Raw genomic sequence first — 21,957 nt, 5'->3', positions numbered from 1 at the left:
TATGACAATGGTTAGGGTTAGTCTTTAGAGCCTTTGATATAGAGTGGTACGGGTCTTTTCTGAGATTCTACTGTATATATTAATTTGGTAGAATATATTTTATTCTGAAACTTTGGGTAAATCTAATAGAAATTAGGCTCGCTTTAAGGTTTTATCCAGTTAATATATATTAAAAAGAACTGCCATTTTATACGTCTAATTCGGACTTGGGCAAACATTTTCTCCCTGTACCCCGACATGAATTGAAATGTTTATTTTTAAAACTATTTTATTGCTTTGAATAGTAGTTTATAAAGTGCTACCGGCCTCGGTGGCGTCGTGGTTAAGCCATCGGACATAAGGCTGGTAGGTACAGGGTTCGTAGCCTGGTACCGGCCGGTTTTAATGAATCAATGGGTAGGTATAAGACCACTACGTCCTCTTCTCTCTCACTAACAACTAACAATTAACAACTAACCCACTGTCCTGGACGGACAGCCAAGATAGCTGAGGTGTGTGCCCACGACAGCGTGTTTGAACCTTAATTGGATATAAGCACGAAAGTCAGTTGAAATGAAATATAAAGTGCTATACCACACAGGCACATTAGTAAAATTTTAAAATAGTAGGGATCGAAATGTTTGGTATATGTAAATACACGTTAAGTGGCAATAAATTTGTCATGTATGAAGAGAGAATGAGCGGAAATATATTAAATTTACCGATATACAACAAATTATTTTTATTTTATTCATGTATACTAACCTGTGTCAAGTGCATGTGCTATACCAGTATCAATGTGCAGTTTGTCCAGTTGTTCGTCTTGCATATATTTCGGTTGACGGAATTCCAGCCGACCTTAGTCGCATTATGTTCATGAATGTTTGTTTTTGCTTAGTACCTAGTAATTTAAAGAGTTGCCAGTACTCGATGCTAACTGGAGGAATTCGGAATAATCTGTTTTCGTTCAGTTTATTACTGAGGCACTTAGCTTAGACTGCTAGGGAGAAATGTGACCTGGAACACATTGGCTGGGTACAAAATAACTGGCTTACGTTTAGCCAAACCAAGTGAACAGACGTTTGCCTATACCGGTTTATGCGCTACACGTTAAACCGAATGACCACTTCGGGAACCAGTCAAGTATAACGTGGACGTTATTGTCGCTCGCTGTCGCTGAGAGGTATAGTACGGAGGCGTTATTTACCTATCTTTCAGGTATTCATTTCACAGTCTAGATATTTTAATCCCGGCAAAAGTTCCTCCTTTTCCCCATGCCATGATGGGCTATTGTGTGTAATAAGATTAAGGGTAGTTATATTTAATATTATTTGTAATTACAAAATATGTAATGCCAGGCGTAAAATTATTTAGTACCGTAGTTATATCAAAAAGAGAAACGTCATACACACGTTAATACCGTATGAATGTGAAGATTTCATTTCATTTCAACTTATGTCCAATTGAGATTCGAATACGCTGTCCTGGGCACACACTTCAGCTATCTGGGTAGTTCACGGGGCACGTTATGTCAATACTTAATATAGAAGAACCACACATTCAACGTCCCTTCGGACTACTCTCTGGGCTGTATGTCCAGTGTTAGGTGTTTTAGTGAGAGAGAAGAGGGTGTAGTGATCTTACACCTACCCATTGAGTCGTTAAATCTCGCTCTGGGTGGGAGCTCAGCCGGTAACGGAATGCGAACCCTGTACCTACCAGCCTTATGTCCGATGGCTTAACCACGACACCACTAAGGCCGGCTCTGAAGATTAAAAATGTCGTGGGGGCGGGACGTAGTTCAGTGGTAAAGCGCTCGCTCGATGCGCGATCGGTCTGGGATCGATCCCCGTCGGTGGGCCTATTGCGCTATTTCTCGTTCCAGCTAGTGCACCACGACTGGCAAATCAAAGGCTGTGGTATGTACTACACTGTCTGTGGGATGGTGCATATAAAAGAGCCCTTGCTGCTAATCGAAAAGAGTAGCCCATCAAGTGGCGACAGCGGGTTTCCTCTCTCAATATCTGTGTGATCCTTAACCATGTCTGACGCCATATAACCGTAAATAAAATAAAACATTTCCTTCCCATTAAAAATGTCGCAAATACATTTTTTGGGTGTGGGTGAGGTGCATAACGTTTTAGTACCGTAGTTCATTTAAAGCATATTGAGATATTGAGAAGTCAAATACAGTGATTTAATGAGGTGCAGATGGATGGTGGGGCGTGTAATATTAGTAGAGTTGATAAGTAAACTTAATTACATCTTTGACCAAAAATAGAGTGGGCCTGCTCTGAGTGTGTCACTTTTGTTCAAATACCACAAAAAGTGCTGTGCTGTGCGTGTGTGTGTGTGTGTGTGTGTGTGTGTGTGTGTGTGTGTGTGTGTGTGTCTCTCTCTCTCTCTCTCTCTCTCTCTCTCTCTCTCTCTCTCTCTCTCTCTCTCTCTCTCTCTCTCTCTCTCTCTCTCTCTCTCTCTCTCTCTCTCTCTCTCTCTCTGTGTGTGTGTGTGCGTGCAAAATATGATTTTCAGCATCACGATTTGTCACCCCTGGGTGACAAATCGTGCAGAAAGGTATACCTGATGCACGATTTGTCACCCGTTCTTTACCAACGTAATTTATTTTCCATATACATACATACATACATACGTGCGTGTGTGCGTGTGTGTGTGTGTGTGTTTGTGCGTCCGTGCGTCCGTGCGTACGTACGTACCTACATGCATACATATGTACATACATACATACGTACGTACATACACATACACACACACACACACACACACACACACACACACATACATACATACATACATACATACACACACAGACACAGACATACATACATGGATGACTCGATAGCTCAGAGCGCATCGTAGTTAGTCCACCAATCTGCGGGCGATTCGGTGCCACAGGTTCGAGTCCCAGCAACGGCATGGGACAATTTGTGAGGCCAGAAAGGATTTAATTATCCCCTATGCCAGTGCGTTAATATCTGTGTATGTAACAGTCAACCTCGACATACATACAATATATAGATATTCATACATCAATACATCAATACATACATACATACATACATACATAAAATGTCATGTTAATGGCTGAGAGGTATTGGGTTCGAACCCAACCAGAGGCTATGTGGGTGTTTTAATTACCAGTACCATCTAAATAGCTTAGTGGGTAGATCACCATGTTTATGTCTTAGAGGTACTAGGTTCAAACCCAACCAGAGGCTATGTGGGTGTTTTAATTGCCAGTGTCATCTAAATAGCTTAGTGGGTAGATCACCATGTTCATGTCTGAGAGTTTCCATAACAGAACACACATTTTATTTTTTGCCAAAAAATGTACATTTTGTAGGCATACATACATATTTATATATAAAATAATATAATGTGCACACTGCGGGGAATAGTATGTAGCATCGGGTTACAATCGATAAAATTCTATAGTAAATGGGTAATGCATGCATAGCAATAATATACAATAACAACATATGTTGTCTGTTCTATGCGTGGTAGCAGTTTTCAAATATTTACACAATTTAATTAGCTGTTTTGAATTGTCGCTGGACAGTAGTTGCGTTAATTTAAATGTTGATGGTTTATTGTAATAAAAAGGTTTAATATATTTATCTCTTATGTTACTGAAGAAAGGACACACTAGAAGAAAGTGATATTCGTCTTCTGCTACATTCATATTTCACAGACGACAAATTCTATTATTTCTGTCAATATTGTGGTATCTGCCCGTTTCTATAAAGAAATTATGGGAAGATAATCTATATTTACTCAAAATATGTTTGTATTTCAAGGCAATAGGTTTCTGCAGATAAGGTTGTAAGCAATAATTATTAACAACGAATTTGTATAACAGACATTTTGGAGAATTGTTGAATACAGTATACATAGATTGGATAAATTGATCAGTCATTCTCTGTTTGAATAGTGATATAAATGTATTGCGATTTTCTACATTTTGATTATACAATATGTGACCAAAACCATTAGTAAGAAGCAGGTCTCTTATTTGACTAACCCAGTTAACAGAACGTGGTTTTCTTATGCACTCGTCATATAGGGTGTTATAACACTCTTTCAAAATACAGTTATCTGTATTCAACAAATTTATCCAATATTTAACCATACGGATGTTCCTACTTATGTACAAAGGTGATCTACCTAATTCAAAATAGACCATCATATTAGTAGTGCTCCTTTTCACGCCTAAAATACGTTTACAGAATTGTAAATGTAGGATCTCGTGACTATTTGCTTTGTTAAAACCCCAAAGTTCACAGCCATAATTTAAAATACTACTAACATATGTATCAAACAGTGATAGTAATGTTTCTGCATTTAAGAAATAGTTAGTAGTTTTACCAAATAGAGCAGCCATAGCTTTTCTACCTTGGTTGCATATTACCTTCTGAGCGGTATTAAATTTTCCATTATAATGAAGACAGACCCCAAGATAGTTAAAACTGTCAACAATTTCTAAATCGGTTTCGTGGTATGTCCACCTTTCTTCAGGTTTCACATTTCCACCTTTTCTGAATACTACAATTTTACTTTTATTAATATTTACTTTTAAATTCCACTTGTTTGAGTATATATACAAAGTGTCTAACATACTCTGCAATTCAGGTGCACTTTAGGAAAACAATATTGTATCATCGGCGTACATCAGTAGACAAAGATGAAACATATTTAACTGGTATAGTCGGTCGGTGGAATTTAACAGTTCCATTTCTAGATCGTTAACAAATAAAGAAAACAAGAATGGCGAAAGAGCTTCTCCTTGAATTAGACCGGATTTGTACCAGAAGGATTCAGATATATTTCTCTGATATTTCACACATGATTTTATCTGACCATACATTGATTTTACAACATTTACAAGCTTACTATTTAATCCTAATTTATAAATTTTTAGCCACAATGCCTTATGCTCAACTGTATCAAATGCTTTACTAAAGTCAATGAAAGCACAGTAGAGTCTTTTCTTACTGCCAAGCGTAATAGTTATAAGACTCTGCAGAGCAAAAATAGCGTCAACTGTGCTAAAACCGGGCTTAAACCCAAACTGTGCATCAGATATAATATTGTAGATTGAACTCACATTCAATAATCTATTATTTAAGAATTTTGATAAGTGGCTCATGAGCGTGATACCTCTATAATTATTTATATCGTTTTTATCACCCATTTTAAACACAGGAATAATTGTGCCATTGCACCAATTTTCTGGAAAGATGCCAGTCTAAAATAACATTAAAAAGTTTACATAGTATAGGCAGCATTATATCTTTACATTCAGCGAAAAACTCATATAATAGGCCATCAATGCCGGGGCTTTTGTTACGCTTAGCTTTGCTTAACACATATAGGATATCATGTTCGGTAATACGCTTATCTAATTCTTCGTATACGGCTTGGTTATCTTGATTAGTGCAATCGTTAGTCCCTTGTGTATCATCGTTTTGTGTAGAACAAGCGAGGTTTTTAAAGTGATTCATGAATGTGTCTATTGTTATATCACAGTTACGATCTTTTTTAGATTTACTAAATTTTTTGTAAAATGCTTTAGGGTTATATGTTTTATCATATTTCTTTCCTGCATTAGGTAAGATGAACGCAGTTTCTTTTGTAACACTTTGTACTTATTTTTAGCATCTGATAGTTTGAATCTATTTAAATGGCTACGGTTGTAATTGAATTGCCGGAGAGCGCACCTATACCTGTTGTATAGCTTTGTGCATTCCTCATTGAACCAAGGCTTGTGTTCAGGGACGATACCGCGTTTGTTAGTGTGTACTGAGCAGTTGTTACCTATTCGAGTTTCGCGCTTACATGTTTCGTCAAATATATCATGTAACACCCCTGTTAGATTATTCACACACTCATTAACAGAAGTCTTTTTAAGAATAAGGTCGTCAATACAAGCACTTAATTCTTCTTGTTTAGACATAGCATTGTTAAGTGTTGTTTCTTTTTTATCATCATTCCACTCATATACATATGTTCTGCTTGCCTTTTTACAAGTACATGTACATTCATTTATACCATACGGTTTTCTTAATAACATGGATATAGGTGCGTGATCAGAGTGAATATTAAAATCTCCAACATAAAAATCGTGTGTAACATCTAGAGAATATTTATCTACAATACAGTAGTCTATTACATTACTGCCGTTTTTGTTATAGAATGTGATTTCCCCAGTGCAATCACTAGCTGATCGGCCGTTTAATATTCTAACACCAGACGCCATGCACAGGTTTAAGACAAATCTTCCTAAGGTGTTTACTTTCATGTCTTCGGAGTTTCTTTAATAATATATATCGCTTTCGTAATCAAAATGCTTTGGTACACAGCCGATATCATCAAAACGTGTGTTATCATTTTCTATAAAATCACTCTCGTGGCCGACACGACCGTTAAAATCACACATTAGTATAACGTTCCCTTGATCTTTAAAATATTCCACATTTTCTTCCAGCACTTGGAATAAGTCACAATCATACAGTGAATAAAATTTACTTCGATCTGGGGGTAAATATACAAAACAAATATAAGTGTCTACATTGTCAACAAACAGAGATTTATCACATCTTATCCAAATTATACTATCATGTTCTATGTTCAAATTTATAATTTTATCATTTAAATATTCTTTATATAGCAATACCAATCCACCACCTCTACATCTCTTCCTTGGCACTTCTACACTGTTATAGCCTTCAAGGCTTAGTTTGGTATTCATATTTAACCAGCATTCAGATAAAAACACGATATCACTGTTATCAAATAATTTAACAAAGTCTGCGTTCTTGATTTTGTCGGCTGCACCACGTTGAATATTCCATGAACATATTTTTAAAACATCATACTTTGTGGATACACCACCCACCGCACTGTCCTATTCTGCGCTATCGTTCGATCTGTGTGGAGGGGGGTTGTCCGATGTTGGCGTGGAGGGGGTTCGCGGGCGTTTCGAAGCAGGTCTAGGGTTATGTTCCTTGTGCTCACCACGCCTTCTAGAGCGTGCACTGTTACTGTTAGGCTTTACTTGTAGGACATCCCGGTAAGATCGCGGGTCAGCTTGGGGTGGGTCAGATTCTTCATACAGCTTGCCGTCAACGAAAAGCCTGTCTCGCACCATTCGCGTTTTATGTCCAGCTTGCCTGGCTCTCTTAGCAACCGGATACAGTTTTTTACGACGGTCCTCTATCGTTGAGGGAAACTGCTCGTGAATGCTATATGGCTTGTCTTTTAATCTGTAAGCCCTGTCTCTCACCAAGACTAGATCGTTATTGTACAAGAAGCGTGCAACAATAGGTCGTGGGTTACCGTTACGACGCCTTCCAAATCTATGTACATTCCCAAAGTTCACATCGCGGTCAATTTCTAGTTCATCATATATGAAGTCTCTCAATATTTGTTCCGTGTTTTCGTTACTGTTTTCAGCCAAACCAGAGAAAATTAATTTGTATTTAATGGATCTGCATTGTAGATCTGTTATGGCGGCTTTAAGTTCTTCGCGATCTTTGCGCACTGATTCAATGTCTTCTCTTATTGACTTGTTGTCTTTAACGGAAGGTTTCATATGCATCGCTAAGACCGTTATATGTCTTAAAGATTTTTGGCGAAGTTGACTACGAGCCCGATTTAAACCTCTGAGAGACAACTAGTGCGATATTACTTTAAATTGACAATTTCCATCTCTCCGAGGATCCATTAATATTTGGATTCACTTGCATATACATGTGCGTGCGTGCGTGCGTGTGTGCGTGTGTGTGTGTGTGTGTGTGAAAATACCAGTACCCTGTATTGTGTCATATTGCTTGTATAAATTTCAATTATAAGTCATGCTTACCCTTAGCATAGATTGTTGTTTTCATGTAATTAAGGGACTGGGGAAAAAAAGACAATAATAAATTTTTTTTTTTAAATTGGGATTGACTTGTCACTGAACACATCAAACTCTTTTAAACGATCTTCATATTTTATCTTTATTATAATACGTTCATGAGTTTTAATCATCAGACTCCAAGTATGACACATCAATGGCCAAGATGTTTCTTATTTTCGTTACTTTTTTACAATAAATAAATACATAGGTTGTTGACACATGTGTTAACACAAATCAGTCTTTAAATCACCTATCCCCAACAATATAAGCACAGGCCCGTAGCAAGGAATTTGCGTGTGTGTGTGTGTGGGGGGGGGGGGGGGGGTCATAGGAGGAAGATACGGAAAATGTTGAACCTTGACTGCATTAAAATGCGATTTCCTGGCATCTGGACGTTAATACTTTTTAACAGTGATTTTTTATTATTTTATGTCTTGTTATATTGATATTGGGGGCAGTTTTATAGTCTTACCTCCCCTTGAAACACAATAAAGTTGGGATTATTATCAAGCTTGGGCCAGTTCACATGCACCCGCCCCCACCCCACTCCCCACCCCAACTCCCACAAATAACCACTCCAAAATGTCTTACAACAATAGCCATATACCTTTACGCTGGAACTTGTTCGTTCGTTCCAAACAATCATCTGCCTCACCCTACAAAAAATCATAGCTATGACCTTGGATACCGCACGTCGATACGATTGAGGCCGTGGCATGCATGCATACATACATACATACATACATATATTATGGAGGTGCACGTGCGTGAACATGCTGCGTTTGAAGTTACATAAAAAGCGGCACAATGTCATGATTGACGTTAACTTCTTCAAAGTGAATGGCGTTGCTTTAATTGTAAAACAACATCGGTGTATTTTTAAAGAAAGAAGATCAATGCGGCGTCCTTCTCTATATAATAACCAATGGTTTCAGCAACTTTTTCAAAAGAACGGGTACCTTCAGAAGAGAAGACTTCGGAAATTTTCGCAGTAACACGTTAGTATTCCTTTTTCATAAATTTTATTTGTATGTCTCGTAGATTTGATTGCTTAATTAATTTTCCACCTTTAATAAATTTAATAAATACTGAAATCAAAAACATGTTTAAGCTAAAGTCAACTGATCAGATGACTATTGAAGATGCCAGCCATTATCCATTAATTTGTCTTTAGGGATCCCAGCCGCCTGAACAGCTTGAAGAATATATTTATTACATATTATGCATGCACATTTAAATACTGGGCACAAGTTATTCAAACAACCTGAACGTCTCTTAGTTAGAAATGTTACAATATTGGCGACTTCAGTTGTTTCTAAAATATAACTATTAACAACATGAAATGGTAAAACACAAACAAAAATAAGCTTAAAGTAAAGATTAGAAAAGTAAAAGTTCTTTATTTGCTTTGTTTTAAAACACATCATTGGAAGAGGTGGGGTCGTAGCCCAGTGGTAAAGCGCTCGCTTGATGAGCGGTGAGTTTACGATCGATCCCGGTCGGTGGGCCCATTGGGCTATTTCTCGTTCTACTTTGTGCTCCAAAAGAACTGGTCTACCAAAATACCGTGGTATATATTATCCTGTCTGTGGGATGGTGCATGTTTTTAAAAGAATCTGGTAATTATATATTTTTAATATTTATTTATTCTATTGTATAGTTAAAGTTATATATATGTGATAATTGTATATATGTATTGTTTATTTATTATATTGTAAAGTCTATAATATGGTAAATCAGGCTTTTACAACTGATTTATTTTAAAATAATTGTTTACTTTTTTACCACAGAATGACACCCAATAGCCGATTTTATTTTTTGTGCTGGGGTGTCGTTAAACAAATAATTCTAATGTAACCTAATCGAAAAGAGCAACTCATGGGGTCGTTTTCTTTTCAATTATCTGCGTTGTCCTTCACCATAACATGTCCAACGCCATATACACTGAAAATTAAAATGTGCTGAGTGTCGTTAAATAATAAAATATTTATATTTCATTTCTTTTTCTCTGATATTGTTCACTCTCACTCTCTTTTTCTCACCACTTTTTCCATTTTCTCTCCAACCTTCCCTCCACGTGCCCCTCTCCCCTCTCTCCAACCCTCTCCCTCCCCTACGTCCCCCTCCCTCTCTCTCCCTACGTCTCCCTCTCTCTCTCTCTCTCTCTCTCTCTCTCTCTCTCTCTCTCTCTCTCTCTCTCTCTCTCTCTCTCTCTCTCTCTCTCTCTCTCTCTCTCTCTCTCTATTTATGTTGATATCCGTGGATGTTTTGCAGTTTATGATTTCGTTTCCTCTTTTTGAAAACAAATATATAAAATATGATTATTCTCAGTTTAAGTATTCTTTTTTTCTATCCAGGGACAAAAGAATTTATATATGGATCGGATCGAGGAAATTCCAGAGCAAGTCAGGAAGTGTCGACCTCATCCATTCTTACACAGCTTCAAAAAGGAGCAGTACGATACTATTTTTCAGCTTGTACAAAGCACATTTCAAATCCCAAAGAAAGAACTCACAAGGGTGCAAGTCAACGCAAGGAGACAGTATTTTAGAAATAAATTAAATTTCTCTGTTGTTGATGGCAAACTATGTTTCAATGAGAAACCAGTTGTAGTGAGAAATACGATGTCCACCTTAGTAAAAACTAATTTTCTACAAAATTACGGATGCGGCTCAAGAACAATCTGGCACCAGCTTCGTGATGGCTTTGCCAATGTGTCATACAGGAACATTGGAAAAATCCAGAAACAACCAAAGACATACCAAAAGACGTTTCCTAAGTTTACTAATACTGTGCCACCTGTAAATGAACGATGGTAAATCGATTTAATTGATATGAGCAAGGACAAAGTCATATATCATGGGAAAATTCAAAAGTATATCCTGTCAATCATCGACACATTTTCGCGATTTATTTTTCTCAGACCACTGGTCTTGCAAAACATCTTCGCAGAGCATGGAACCCCGAAAATAATCCAGTGCGACCAAGGCATGGAGTTTCGTGGAAATGTGGAAAAGCTTTTACACAAGATAGGAATCCAAATTATCCGAAGCCGCCCTTATCACCCGCAATCTCAATGGAAATGTGAAAGGTCCCACCGGGAAGTTCGAAGAAAAATACAATACAGAATCCTAAAGAAAAAGGGCTTCAACTGGGCGAAGAATCTCTTTCAAATTCAAGAAAGCATAAACTCCATTCCAAACGAAGTGCTCGGGTACAAAATTCCGGTACAGGTTTTCACCAATAGAACATGTAAGTCCTTACAAGACTCTGTTAAACAAGCCTCGCAGCATTCGAGTGACATAATGATCAGAACCTGTTCTCGAAGCACTCACACTTCAATCTATAATATAGAAGAGAAGATTCTTCTCCGTTATCCTGCAAGAAAATCTAAATGGATTCCGCACAGACGATTTGTTTTGACAGGTATCGTCCAGGATAGAAATCTCCAGAAGAGTAAATATCTGGTCAAATATAAGAAACCAGATAATGAAGAAGTATGTCAGTGGCTGTCTGTCATGGACATAACAATCACAACAGCAGAAAAAGAACAACAAAAGAAACTGGTGGCAAAACGAACGTTGAACTCGGAGCTGAAGAAAGATCTTCACAAAAAGCAATATCTTATCCCACTGACACACGAGGACAGAGTTAACAATTTGAGTAAAACTCACATGATTGATGTGTTATTAGACCTAAGAGATAACCCTGGAAGTTGCCAGTTTGCTTCAGTGGCAAATCAGCTTTCATTGTACGGAATCCACCGGACTCCAGCAACCCTTCGTCAGAATGCAGTGGATCATATACAAATATTTTGTTACACGTACGGACCATTTGTTGTTGGGACCATCGATCAATACCTGAAAGATATGCAGAAAAGTACGACTTATGGTGACAATGTTACACTGATGGCACTAGCTCGAGAATATAATGTACAGTTTTTGATACTCTCATCCAAAGGGCCAGCCCATACCATTTTAATATCACCCACTGGATATTACAACGAACACTCTTTCTTGCTGACACTTGGCTATCTGCCTGAAAACAGGGGAGAGCATTCATTATTTGAGTGTGAGTATTACACATGATGTTGAATTAGAGCTGTTAACATGGGTACCTCGGCTAGAAACCGGACGAAGCCCTATCTCAACTGAGCAGTTATTCGTGAATCAAGCATGGGATGTATCTGGGCAGTCGATGTACGAACTTCCTTTTGAGTTGACAAATTGTACAGAGACAGGAAGCCCAAGCAACCATTCTGACTATTGTGCAGTCAGTCCTTCACTGCAGTTATCGCCGGCACTTTCTTCTCAGGCAATCACCCCAAACTATGACTTAACTTTTCAGTCAGCCCAGGAGCAATCATTTTCTGAGCAGTCCGCAGAAATGAAGGACTGCCCGAGAACAGATAGTTTACAGAGGCAGCCATTCAGCTCTTCTGCAATCATTCCTCCACTGCAGACATTCCATCACGGATCCGTCGACTCTGACCATTAGTCACAAGAATACTTGCCGCGTGAAATTCAAATGTTAATTATCCGTATATTATTAGAACTTGATCCAACCAGAAGATACATTCTTCAACGAGTCAACCCCTATTTCAGGTCTGTGGTATCCGACATTCCATTTCTCAGACTTCATATTAATTATTCCTTGCTTCCAGTTGTTCCTAACATCATTAGTGTCAGGCGGTTGGTAAGAGCAGCAGGTCGAAGCAGTGGCTTGGCACTAGAAATTAGGAGGATCATGAATAACCCCAGATGGTTTAATGGCTGGTTGTAGTTACAAGAAGACCACCACAGAAGTTTCTTAATTATACATGTGGTATAGGCGCTGATTATGGTAGCAACAGTTGTTGCAAATCCTACGTTTGCAAACAAAAAACAAAACAAAAACAAACACCCAAAAACCAAACTGTTAATGTGTGGAAAGCCATATGAGAAGAAAGAGAAATATATATTTTGTTATTAATAAAATAAAAAATAAAAAACGATTAATTTTTTTCTTTCTTTAATTTCACATCTAGACCAATTGGTGGAGGATTTAAACAAATGATTGTGATTCCAAATTACTTGACAGTTAATTTTAATTTTAAATATTCCACTATATAAATTTCTTTATTAAAAGTCGGAATTCTATTGTTTGCTCCTCTACCAGTAGCCCCAAATCAAAAAGAAAAACAATTAAAATCAAAACCATTGAAAGATTTACAATGCTGAATTTAGCTTGACCCGTTTAAAGCGGCGCTTTCTTCACACTTTAATTTCAGTCATGTTTTAGCATACTTAATAAAATTACACTTCGTACTGTTGAAAGTGTGACTATTTTTTTTACCTTTCGCCCAATGGTAAATATGTATAATGTGTTGTAATTAGGCAGAATCTTTCGGATCCTTCTCAGTGGACCCATTTGCAGTTTGGGCTGTTTTCCGTCCCATCCAGTGGACCATAACTGGTTCGTCAAAGGCCGTGGTGTGTGCTGTCCTGTTTGTGGGAAAGTACATATAAAATACCCCTTTCTGCATATCAAAAAGAGTATAGCATATGTGGCAACAGCGGGTTTGCTCTGAAGAAATGTGTAAGAATGACCATATGTTTGACGTCCAATAGCCGATGATCAGATAAAAATCAATGTGCTCTAGTGGCATCGTTAAATAAAACAAACTTTACTATTTTTTATCGATGCGAGTCTTTACATAGGTCACAACTTTGTCGTTTAATTTTAAAAAACCTGCAGTAGTGAAACACGTCAACTTTTGGGTGTGATTAATACAGTAATAAATACATCCGAATTTAAAACAGTGTTTAGTGGTCCGATAGGTGGAATGAAATTTTCGTTTAGAGCGACAATCTAGAGAATGTTGAATAGGAGGTGCTACACGAATTGTGCATATACTCCCAGTGGCTTAATACGCTGCGTCTAATACTTCTATTACAAATTTCTAACATTATTGCCAATGTTATTTGGTTTGGTGCAGTGATACTTTAACAATACCACTAGAGGCGATTAATTAATTATCGGATATCATTTGTCACACATTTGGTAATTCGGACATAGTCTTGAAAGGAAACCCTCTACAATTTTCCACTGGCAGCAAGAGGTCTTTTCCATAGACAGGATATCACATACCACAGTATTCGGTAGATCAGTCACTGGCACCGTATGGGATGGAAGAGTGGGTCGTAGCTCAATCGGTAGCGTGTCCGCCTGTGAAGCGGTCGGTCATTGGATCGATCCTGCTCAGTGGACCCATTTGCAGTTTGGGCTATTTTCCGTTCTAACCAATGGTCCATAACTGGTCCATCAAAGGCTGTGGTATGTGCTGTTCTGTCTATCGGAAAGTGCATATAAAAAACCCGTGCTGCTTATCGGAAAGAGTAGCCTATGTGGCGGCAGCGGGTTTCCTCTATGGAATTGTATCAGAATGACCATATGTTTGACGTCCAATAACCGATGATAAGATAAAAATCAATGTGTTCTAGTGACGTCGTTAAATAAAATAAACTTTACTTTTGTATGGGACGGGGAACTACCCACTGGGTCCGCCAAGAAGGATCGATCCTACGCGACACAATATAAATGTAATTAAATATATTTTTGAATGCGTCAAATAGAACATTATTCTTTTTTTTTTATTCAAAAATTTAGCATAACCATGATTTGAACAAATGGACTTTGATATTAAAGGTCTACAAAAATAAGGTACACACGCTCTCTTGGGTGACAAAACGTGCAGTGATGCCTGCACGATTTGTCAACAGGGAGAAAAAATGCACACACGCTGCACGATTTGTCACCCTCTCTCACCCGGGTGACAAATCGTACAGGCGTCGCTGCACGATTTGTCACCCGGGTCACAAATCGTGCCGGGGTGACAAATCGTGCAGGGGGCTAGTGAATTTTTAATTGTGGCTAGTACATTTTTTCAATCACTGATCCCATGGCTAGTGGATTTTATACAAATTCTAGAAGCTGTGGTGTGTGTGTGTGTGTGTGTGTGTGTGTGTGTGTGTGTGTGTGTGTGTGTGTGTGTGTTTGTGTGTGTCTGTGTGTGTGTGTGTGTGTGTGTTTGTGAAAATTATATGTAACAAAAACATACAGGGCTTATGTGCATGAGCTGTGACAGGTCACAGGATCGATCACTCTCTCTCTGACGACCAGTATGATTTGCATGGCTGTGATTGGAGTTTTATTTCATTTTGTTTTCAGATTTCGACAAGTACGTCTTGGCTCTGACAACAGATATGATTCGCGTGGCTGTGATAGGAGCTGGTGCTAGTGGGTTGTGTGCTCTACGACACCTCTTTGCCAAACCAGCCACGTTTGATCCCATCTGTTTTGAACAGAGTAGTCGTGTTGGAGGAACGTGGGTTTATACAGATAAGACTGGTACTGACCAGTATGGGATGCCGATATTTTCTAGCATGTATCAAGAGTTGTTGTGAGTCTAAGCCATGTTTCAATTACATGAATTGTAATTTTTATAACTCAATCAACTGCCTCAGACTTAAAATTTCGTAAGATTCTTAAGTAGGTACCTGGAGTTGTGATTCTAACAGAAACTATTTGATGGAATATTTGAAATACTCTTTTTTTTAATGTACATACAAGGAACAGTATTTCAAAATCTTAGGAATCCAGCAGATTCAAGTTAGTTCATATGATTTTACCTAGGGGCAATCCATTGGTCAGTCACATGAATTGTAATTTTATAGTCCAGCCAAACTTGAAATTACTTAAGATTCTTAAGTATTTACCATGAGTTGGTGTACTTGTAAGTGTAACACCAAATATTTGATGGAATATTTGATATCATTATTTTTTTTATGTACAATATTTCAAAATGTTAGGTAACTGTAAGTCAGTTTATACGATTTGTTCTAGGTGCCATTAAACCAAAGACAACACTTGCTATGGACCCCAATAATTCAAATTCAACCCATGTAGTAACCATTTCATAGAGGAACAAATGAAAGGTTCACGTGAATAATATATGTCCAAACAGATAGCCAGTATTATAATGGTCGTGTATGCCAAGGTCACAATAGCACACTAAATTAAAAAAAAACACCTTATAATTGTTGTAAACGTTAAAATTAAAAAACATATCACCTTACTAAAAATGTGACATCGCAGGTTATTCCTGTAGACCCATCAAATATAAAATAGTATTTTAGAAGCTTCTTGGTATACCACTGAAGTATAATTGTTATTTATCTCATATTCCATACGTGAACCTAAAGTTCAGTTTGTTTTCTATTGTACAGAACCAATCTTCCAAAAGAATCCATGGCCTTTCCAGGTTTTCCATTTGACAAGAAGCTGCCATCTTTTATCAAGAGCCAAGATGTCTTGAAGTATTTGGAAGACTATGCTGATCACTATGATGTCATTAAAAAAATTAAGGTTCTCTGGGTTTTTTCTTAGTAGATTGGTATAGAAGATATTTTCAGGGTACAATGCTGCATAGATATTCAATAGGGCGAGATATAGCCCTGTTGTAAAGTGCTCGCTTGATGCATGGTCGGTGTGGGATCGATCCCCGTCGGTGAGCCCATTGGGCTATTTCTCGTTCCAGCCAGTGAACCACGACTGGTATATCAAAGTCCATGGTATGTGCTATCCTGTCTGTGTGAAAGTGCATATAAAAGATCACTTGCTGCATTAGGAATGATGACTATTAGTCAGAATTACCAAATGTTTGACATCCAATGGCCGATAATTGATTAATCAATGTGCTCTAGTAGTGTCGTTAAACAAAACAATCTTTTTTTAAAGATATTTAATAGCTAAGCATTTAGCATCTGCAGAATCTTGTGATATAATGTGTAAGTCATATGCATATAAGTCTTCTAGTACCAGTTACCATTCTATGTTTAGTCTTTTCTTTCCTTCGTGGGAAAACACTTTATGCAAATTGTACATGTATTTCAAATTGACATGTGTTTTTTTTTTTAAAACTGTTAACTAGAAACACTATTTTAATAAGGTTACTGTCGTAACTGAAATGGCAACATAATATGCAGATATTAACAAATAAACCAAAGATGGTATAAATTTGTACAAATGCAATTTCATTTATTGCCATTAATCTATGAACTGTTTATCGTGACTGGGGGTGTATTAACTTGTTTGATTATTTCCAGTTTTATCAGTATGTGCAGAAAGTACAGCCCATTGATCAAGAGAAGGTCAAGGTCAAATGGGAGGTCACATATAATGATGTCCGAGACACGTCACAGGTCTCTACAGAAATATTTGATGGTGTTATTGTTTGCAATGGGTGAGAATGCTGTATATTTAAGAGAGTTACATTTACTATATAACATTTAGTGAACTATCTTAAAATAGCAGTGAAATAATAGTGTTATTAGTCACTCAGTGACGATAAAAATTTTAGAGTGAAAATTTCACTATTTCACTCTAAAATGTATTATCGTCACTGTAGAAAGAGTTATTTTCACTGTAAGAAAGCCGAAGCAATTTTTCTGCTGGCATTTTAAAAATATAGGTAAATTACCAAAAAATTATGTAAGAAATAGAAAATTTCATATTTTTTGTCAAATATAATTTATATGTGATCTCGTAAAGTTTATAATCATATCACACTCAAGCGCGACTCGTGAGATATGATTGCAAACTTCACTCGATGAGATATAAATCATATTTGACGAAAAAACATGAAAGATTCTCTATGTATTATAGTGTTGCAAAAAATTGGGTTAATGATATACGTATAGCGAAACCTCTCTAAACTGGACACCAAGGTGACAAAGTAAAAAGTTTGGTTTTAAGGGGTGTCTGGTTTACATAGGTCATGTGATATACTCTTATTTATGAAGGGATCATGGAAAACTTTGGTTTTGAGAGAATTCCTGTTTACAGTCTCTCGTTCCAGCCAGTGCACCACGACTGGTATATCAAAGGCCGTGGTATGTACTACCCTGTCTGTGGGATGATGCATATAAAAGATCACTTGCTGCTAATCTGAAAGAGTAGCCCATGAAGTGGCGACAGCGGGTTTCATCTCTCAATATCTGTGTGGTCCTTAACCATATGTCTGACGCCATATAACTGTAAATAAAATGTGTTGAGTGCGTCGTTAAATAAAACATTTCCTTCTTTCTTTCCTGTTTACAGTCTGACATCCATTAATAACTGATGATTAATTAATCATTGGGCTCTAGTGGTGTCGTTAAACAAAATAAACTTCTTCCTGTTTACAGAGTGTCCGGTTTTGAGGGATTCCACTAATCCACACTAGAAATCGACGACACAGAATCAATGACTAGTAATTTTCGTCTGTCAACATTCATTTGTTCTAAGTACTTCGATTAACTGACCACATTGATATTAAATTATGTAAATTAGGTTTCTATGATTTAAAAAAAGAAAAAGTTGTCTCCTCATGATAGATAATACTAGCTAAATTAAGTTTAATTGTGATAGAGGTATTCTGCCTTTCACTGTTTAATCAGTGTTTGTATTTTCCATATCCATCATATGGCAGAGACTAGACCTGGGGCCTAATTCACTAAACTCTTGCAACTTTGCGATCTCGCAGTGCAATGCTAAAAGTCTAGCAAAGCCTAAGAAATCTTTGTGAATTAGACCCCAGGGTGATTGACTATTTCTTGTTACCATTGCTCCAGGGGGAGATAACCACAAGAGTACTTTATATTGTAGATGGCACATGACATCAGTGCCAGCTTAGAATTTGTTCAAATGTTTGGAATATATGAATATTCATTACTCAATCAAATTAAAATGTAAGATCAGATTACAAAGATGTCTCTAAATGTCAGTATCGTGTGTGTCCTCCACGTGCGGCTATGCAAAGCGTGCATCGTCTTCTCATAGAGGTGACAAGGTTTTGGAAGAATGTCTGTGGAATTCTGTTCCATTCTCGCACCAAAGTGTCCTCTAATTGTTGCACAGTCTGTAACTGCTTCCCTCTGGACAATCGCCTCCCAATTTTGTCCCACACGTGTGCAATGGGTGCCATATCAGGTGACATTGCAGGCCATTGCATGACGTTGTTGTGACTACGTTGCAAAAACTGCATGCATACACGTGCAGTTTGCAGATGAGCACTGTCTTGTTGCAATGTCTGTAATTCTGGATGGGCATGAAAATGGGGGATAACTATCGGCCGCAGAACGTGATCTCTGTAACTCACAGCAGTAACGCGTTCTCACCAAATGTACAGGTGATGGTAGCTGAAACCTCTCCAAACAATTACGCTCCCCCCTCTCCGTCTGTTGGATTCCAAAACATAGCAATCTGAAAAACATTCCACGCGTCGTTTAAAAACGTGTTGACGACCGTCAGCTTGATAGAGATGGAACTTGCTTTCATCTGTGAAAAGGACTTGCCTCCTCTGCAATCTACTCCATTCGCTGCTGACAGTACCGTTGAGTCAAAATTGGTCCAACGTAAAGTCGTCTTGCACGTAGTCCGGCGGATCATAATCGGCGTCGTACCGTGATGGGAGCTGTTGGTCCTCGTCTACCAACGACTTTTGCAGCTGTACGTGTTGATGTTCATAAACGGCCGCGTAAATAAAGCAGCCGTATATGACGGTCTTGGGCTGGTGTTGTAACGCGCTGTGCACCTGGTCTCGGTCGATCCCGGGAAACTCCAGTCTGTCTATACCTTACATCTAATCGTGTAATTGTCGTATGGTGACAATTAAATCGTCTGGCTATATCTCTCTGGCAGAACTTCCTGCTGCTAAAAGACCTATTGCTTGGTTGCGTTGATTTTCTGAAAGTCTAGGCATCGTGGATTTGTTATGGTGAAAGTTAGTTAAAGTAACGGCATAGATTCTTGATTGTGTTATTATGTAAAGGAGAATGTTGCACGAGAATCTCCGATTGCCACATGAACTCGATTTTTAAGTGGAAAATACGCGTTTTGCTATTTTGGCATCTTGCACTATTGTCACGTACGTTTGTATTAAAAACAATTCCGATACAAACAAAGGTGACGATTATGAATTAATGAACTGCATTTCCAGTTTAATAATTTGCTTAAAACAACATATATCCGTACAAAAATAGGTGGTGCGTTTTCGTAGTCTTTGAGTTATATTTAGTCCAAATGATAAACTATAAGAATGTGTGTTTTTGTTAATTAATTTTATTTATTATTTTTTCAGCCACTATTCTGTTCCTCTAATTCCACAAATACAGGGAATGGATATTTTTAAAGGGCAGATAATCCACAGTCATAATTACAGAGAGCCATCTCCATTCGAAAATCAAAGAGTTGTCTGTCTTGGAGCATCATCGTCCGGTGTTGACATAGCTATTCTGTTAAGCAAAGTAGCCAATAAGGTACAGTGCCACAATTCCAGTCTCGCAGCAAATAGTTTTACTTTGTTGTTACCCAATCCATCATAGTAGGAGTGGTTCAGTAGATTGGCTTCATATAATACATTCTTTTTTTTAAATACGTTAAAACTTGTATTCCTTATATTATTTTCTAGAAGGGTTGGATGAGATCTACGTTGGCCTTGCCAAAAATGATAAACTATTTTGAATTGTTTTTACTAATTTCAGAATGAAGTAAAAAAAACAACCCCATACTTAACATTGGAAGTTTGTTTGTTTGTTGTTGTTGTTGTTTTGGGTTTTTTTGGGGTGGGGGTTTCTGGGGTTGTTTTTTGTTGTTGTTGTTGTTTTAGGTTTTTTGGGGGGTTGTTGGTTTTTTGGTTGTGTTTTTTTTTTTTTTTTTGTGTGTGTGTTTTTTTTGTGTTTTTTTGTTGGGGTTTTTAGTTGTTTTTTTTGTGGGGGGGGGGGGGTAGTTAAAACTAAAGCAATTAAGTTGACAAAAGAAGTGTTTTATTATTTAAAATCAAATTGAGAAAAGTAACTTGTGTATTAATAACCGGCTCGGACATACGGCTGGTAGGTACAGGGTTCGCAGCCCGGTACCGGCTCCCACCCAGAGCGTGTTTTAACGACTCAGTGGGTAGGTGTAAGACCATTACACCCTCTTCTTTCTTACTAACCACTATCAACTAACCTACTGTCCTGGACAGTCAGCCCAAATAGCTGAGATGTGTGCCCATAACCTTAATTGGATATAAGCACGAAAATAAGTTGAAATGAAATGAAAGGTGTATTAATGTTTTATATGAAATCAAAGCGTTAACACTTGATATTTTGGTATAAAATCAAAATGAAATTGAACAAGGGAAGTATCCATGTTTTTTTCTTTCCCTCCAGGTTTATCTCAGTCACAACCAAGATACCCTCATGTCACAGTTTCCAGAAAATGTTGAAGTTAAGGCAGGAATCAAGTGTCTGAAGGAAAATTCGGTCGTGTTCCTAGGAGGCGAAGAAGAAGAAGAAATTGACAGTCTCATTCTATGTACAGGCTACAGATTTGTCTTCCCATTCCTCTCTGAAGACTGCAAACTGGACATAACAGACGAGAGAGTTACACTATTATACAAGCACATGATTCACACACAGTTCCCCTCTTTATCCTTTATAGGGGTCTGCAAACTGATTTGCCCCTTCCCCTTCTTCCACATGCAGGTTCAGCTAGCATTGGCAGTGCTTGACGGGTCAGTGGAATTACCATCTAAAGAAGACATGGATAAGGATATTGAGGCTGATTTCAGAAAGAGGCTAGAGCAGGGTTTGCCATGGAGACACGCTCACCACATGAAAGAGAAGCAATGGGGTTACATTGATGAGCTGGCAGCCATTGTTAAGTGTGATCCTATTCCAAAAAGTGTGAGCGATCTCTATAACCATGTGTTCTTGGTCAGATCGTCAAATTTCTTGAATTACAAAAAGAAAAATTATGTACTAACTGGTCCAGAAACATTTGAAGAAGTCCAATGAATTCCATATTTGTCCTTCATTTGATCTTATGGTGTGCAAGAGCTCACTAAAATGCAATATACCTCAACTATTTGTATTTATACTGAAACATATCAAACAGATTACAATATCTAGTCCTTGTTTGTACCTTTATTTTTATATTCATCCTCTATTGAATACATGTTATATACAACTTGTAGGTCCAGGGTTAGATGGAAAATAACT

At 37.7% G+C, this 21,957-nt stretch overlaps 1 protein-coding gene across 2 annotated transcripts; it reads left to right on the top strand.

The window, feature by feature from the left end:
- Positions 1-975: 975 nt before the first annotated feature.
- LOC121388490 (flavin-containing monooxygenase FMO GS-OX-like 2) lies at positions 976-21,873 on the top strand. 2 transcript variants are annotated; one of them, XM_041519845.1, is made up of 6 exons: positions 976-1,162; positions 15,104-15,335; positions 16,162-16,300; positions 17,041-17,177; positions 20,055-20,232; positions 21,127-21,873. In XM_041519845.1, the coding sequence occupies exons 2-6, from the start codon at positions 15,139-15,141 to the stop codon at positions 21,751-21,753; spliced, it is 1,278 nt and encodes a 425-aa protein (XP_041375779.1). In that variant the 5' UTR covers positions 976-1,162; positions 15,104-15,138; the 3' UTR covers positions 21,754-21,873. The 2 variants fall into 2 exon arrangements, with proteins under 2 accessions (XP_041375779.1, XP_041375778.1); XM_041519844.1 differs by having other exon boundaries at positions 976-1,197.
- The last annotated feature ends 84 nt before the right edge of the window (positions 21,874-21,957 follow it).

The sequence above is a fragment of the Gigantopelta aegis genome, chromosome 14 (assembly GCF_016097555.1).
Source record: "Gigantopelta aegis isolate Gae_Host chromosome 14, Gae_host_genome, whole genome shotgun sequence".
Taxonomy (NCBI): domain Eukaryota; kingdom Metazoa; phylum Mollusca; class Gastropoda; order Neomphalida; family Peltospiridae; genus Gigantopelta; species Gigantopelta aegis.
This window is presented reverse-complemented; position numbering and strand designations above follow the sequence as displayed.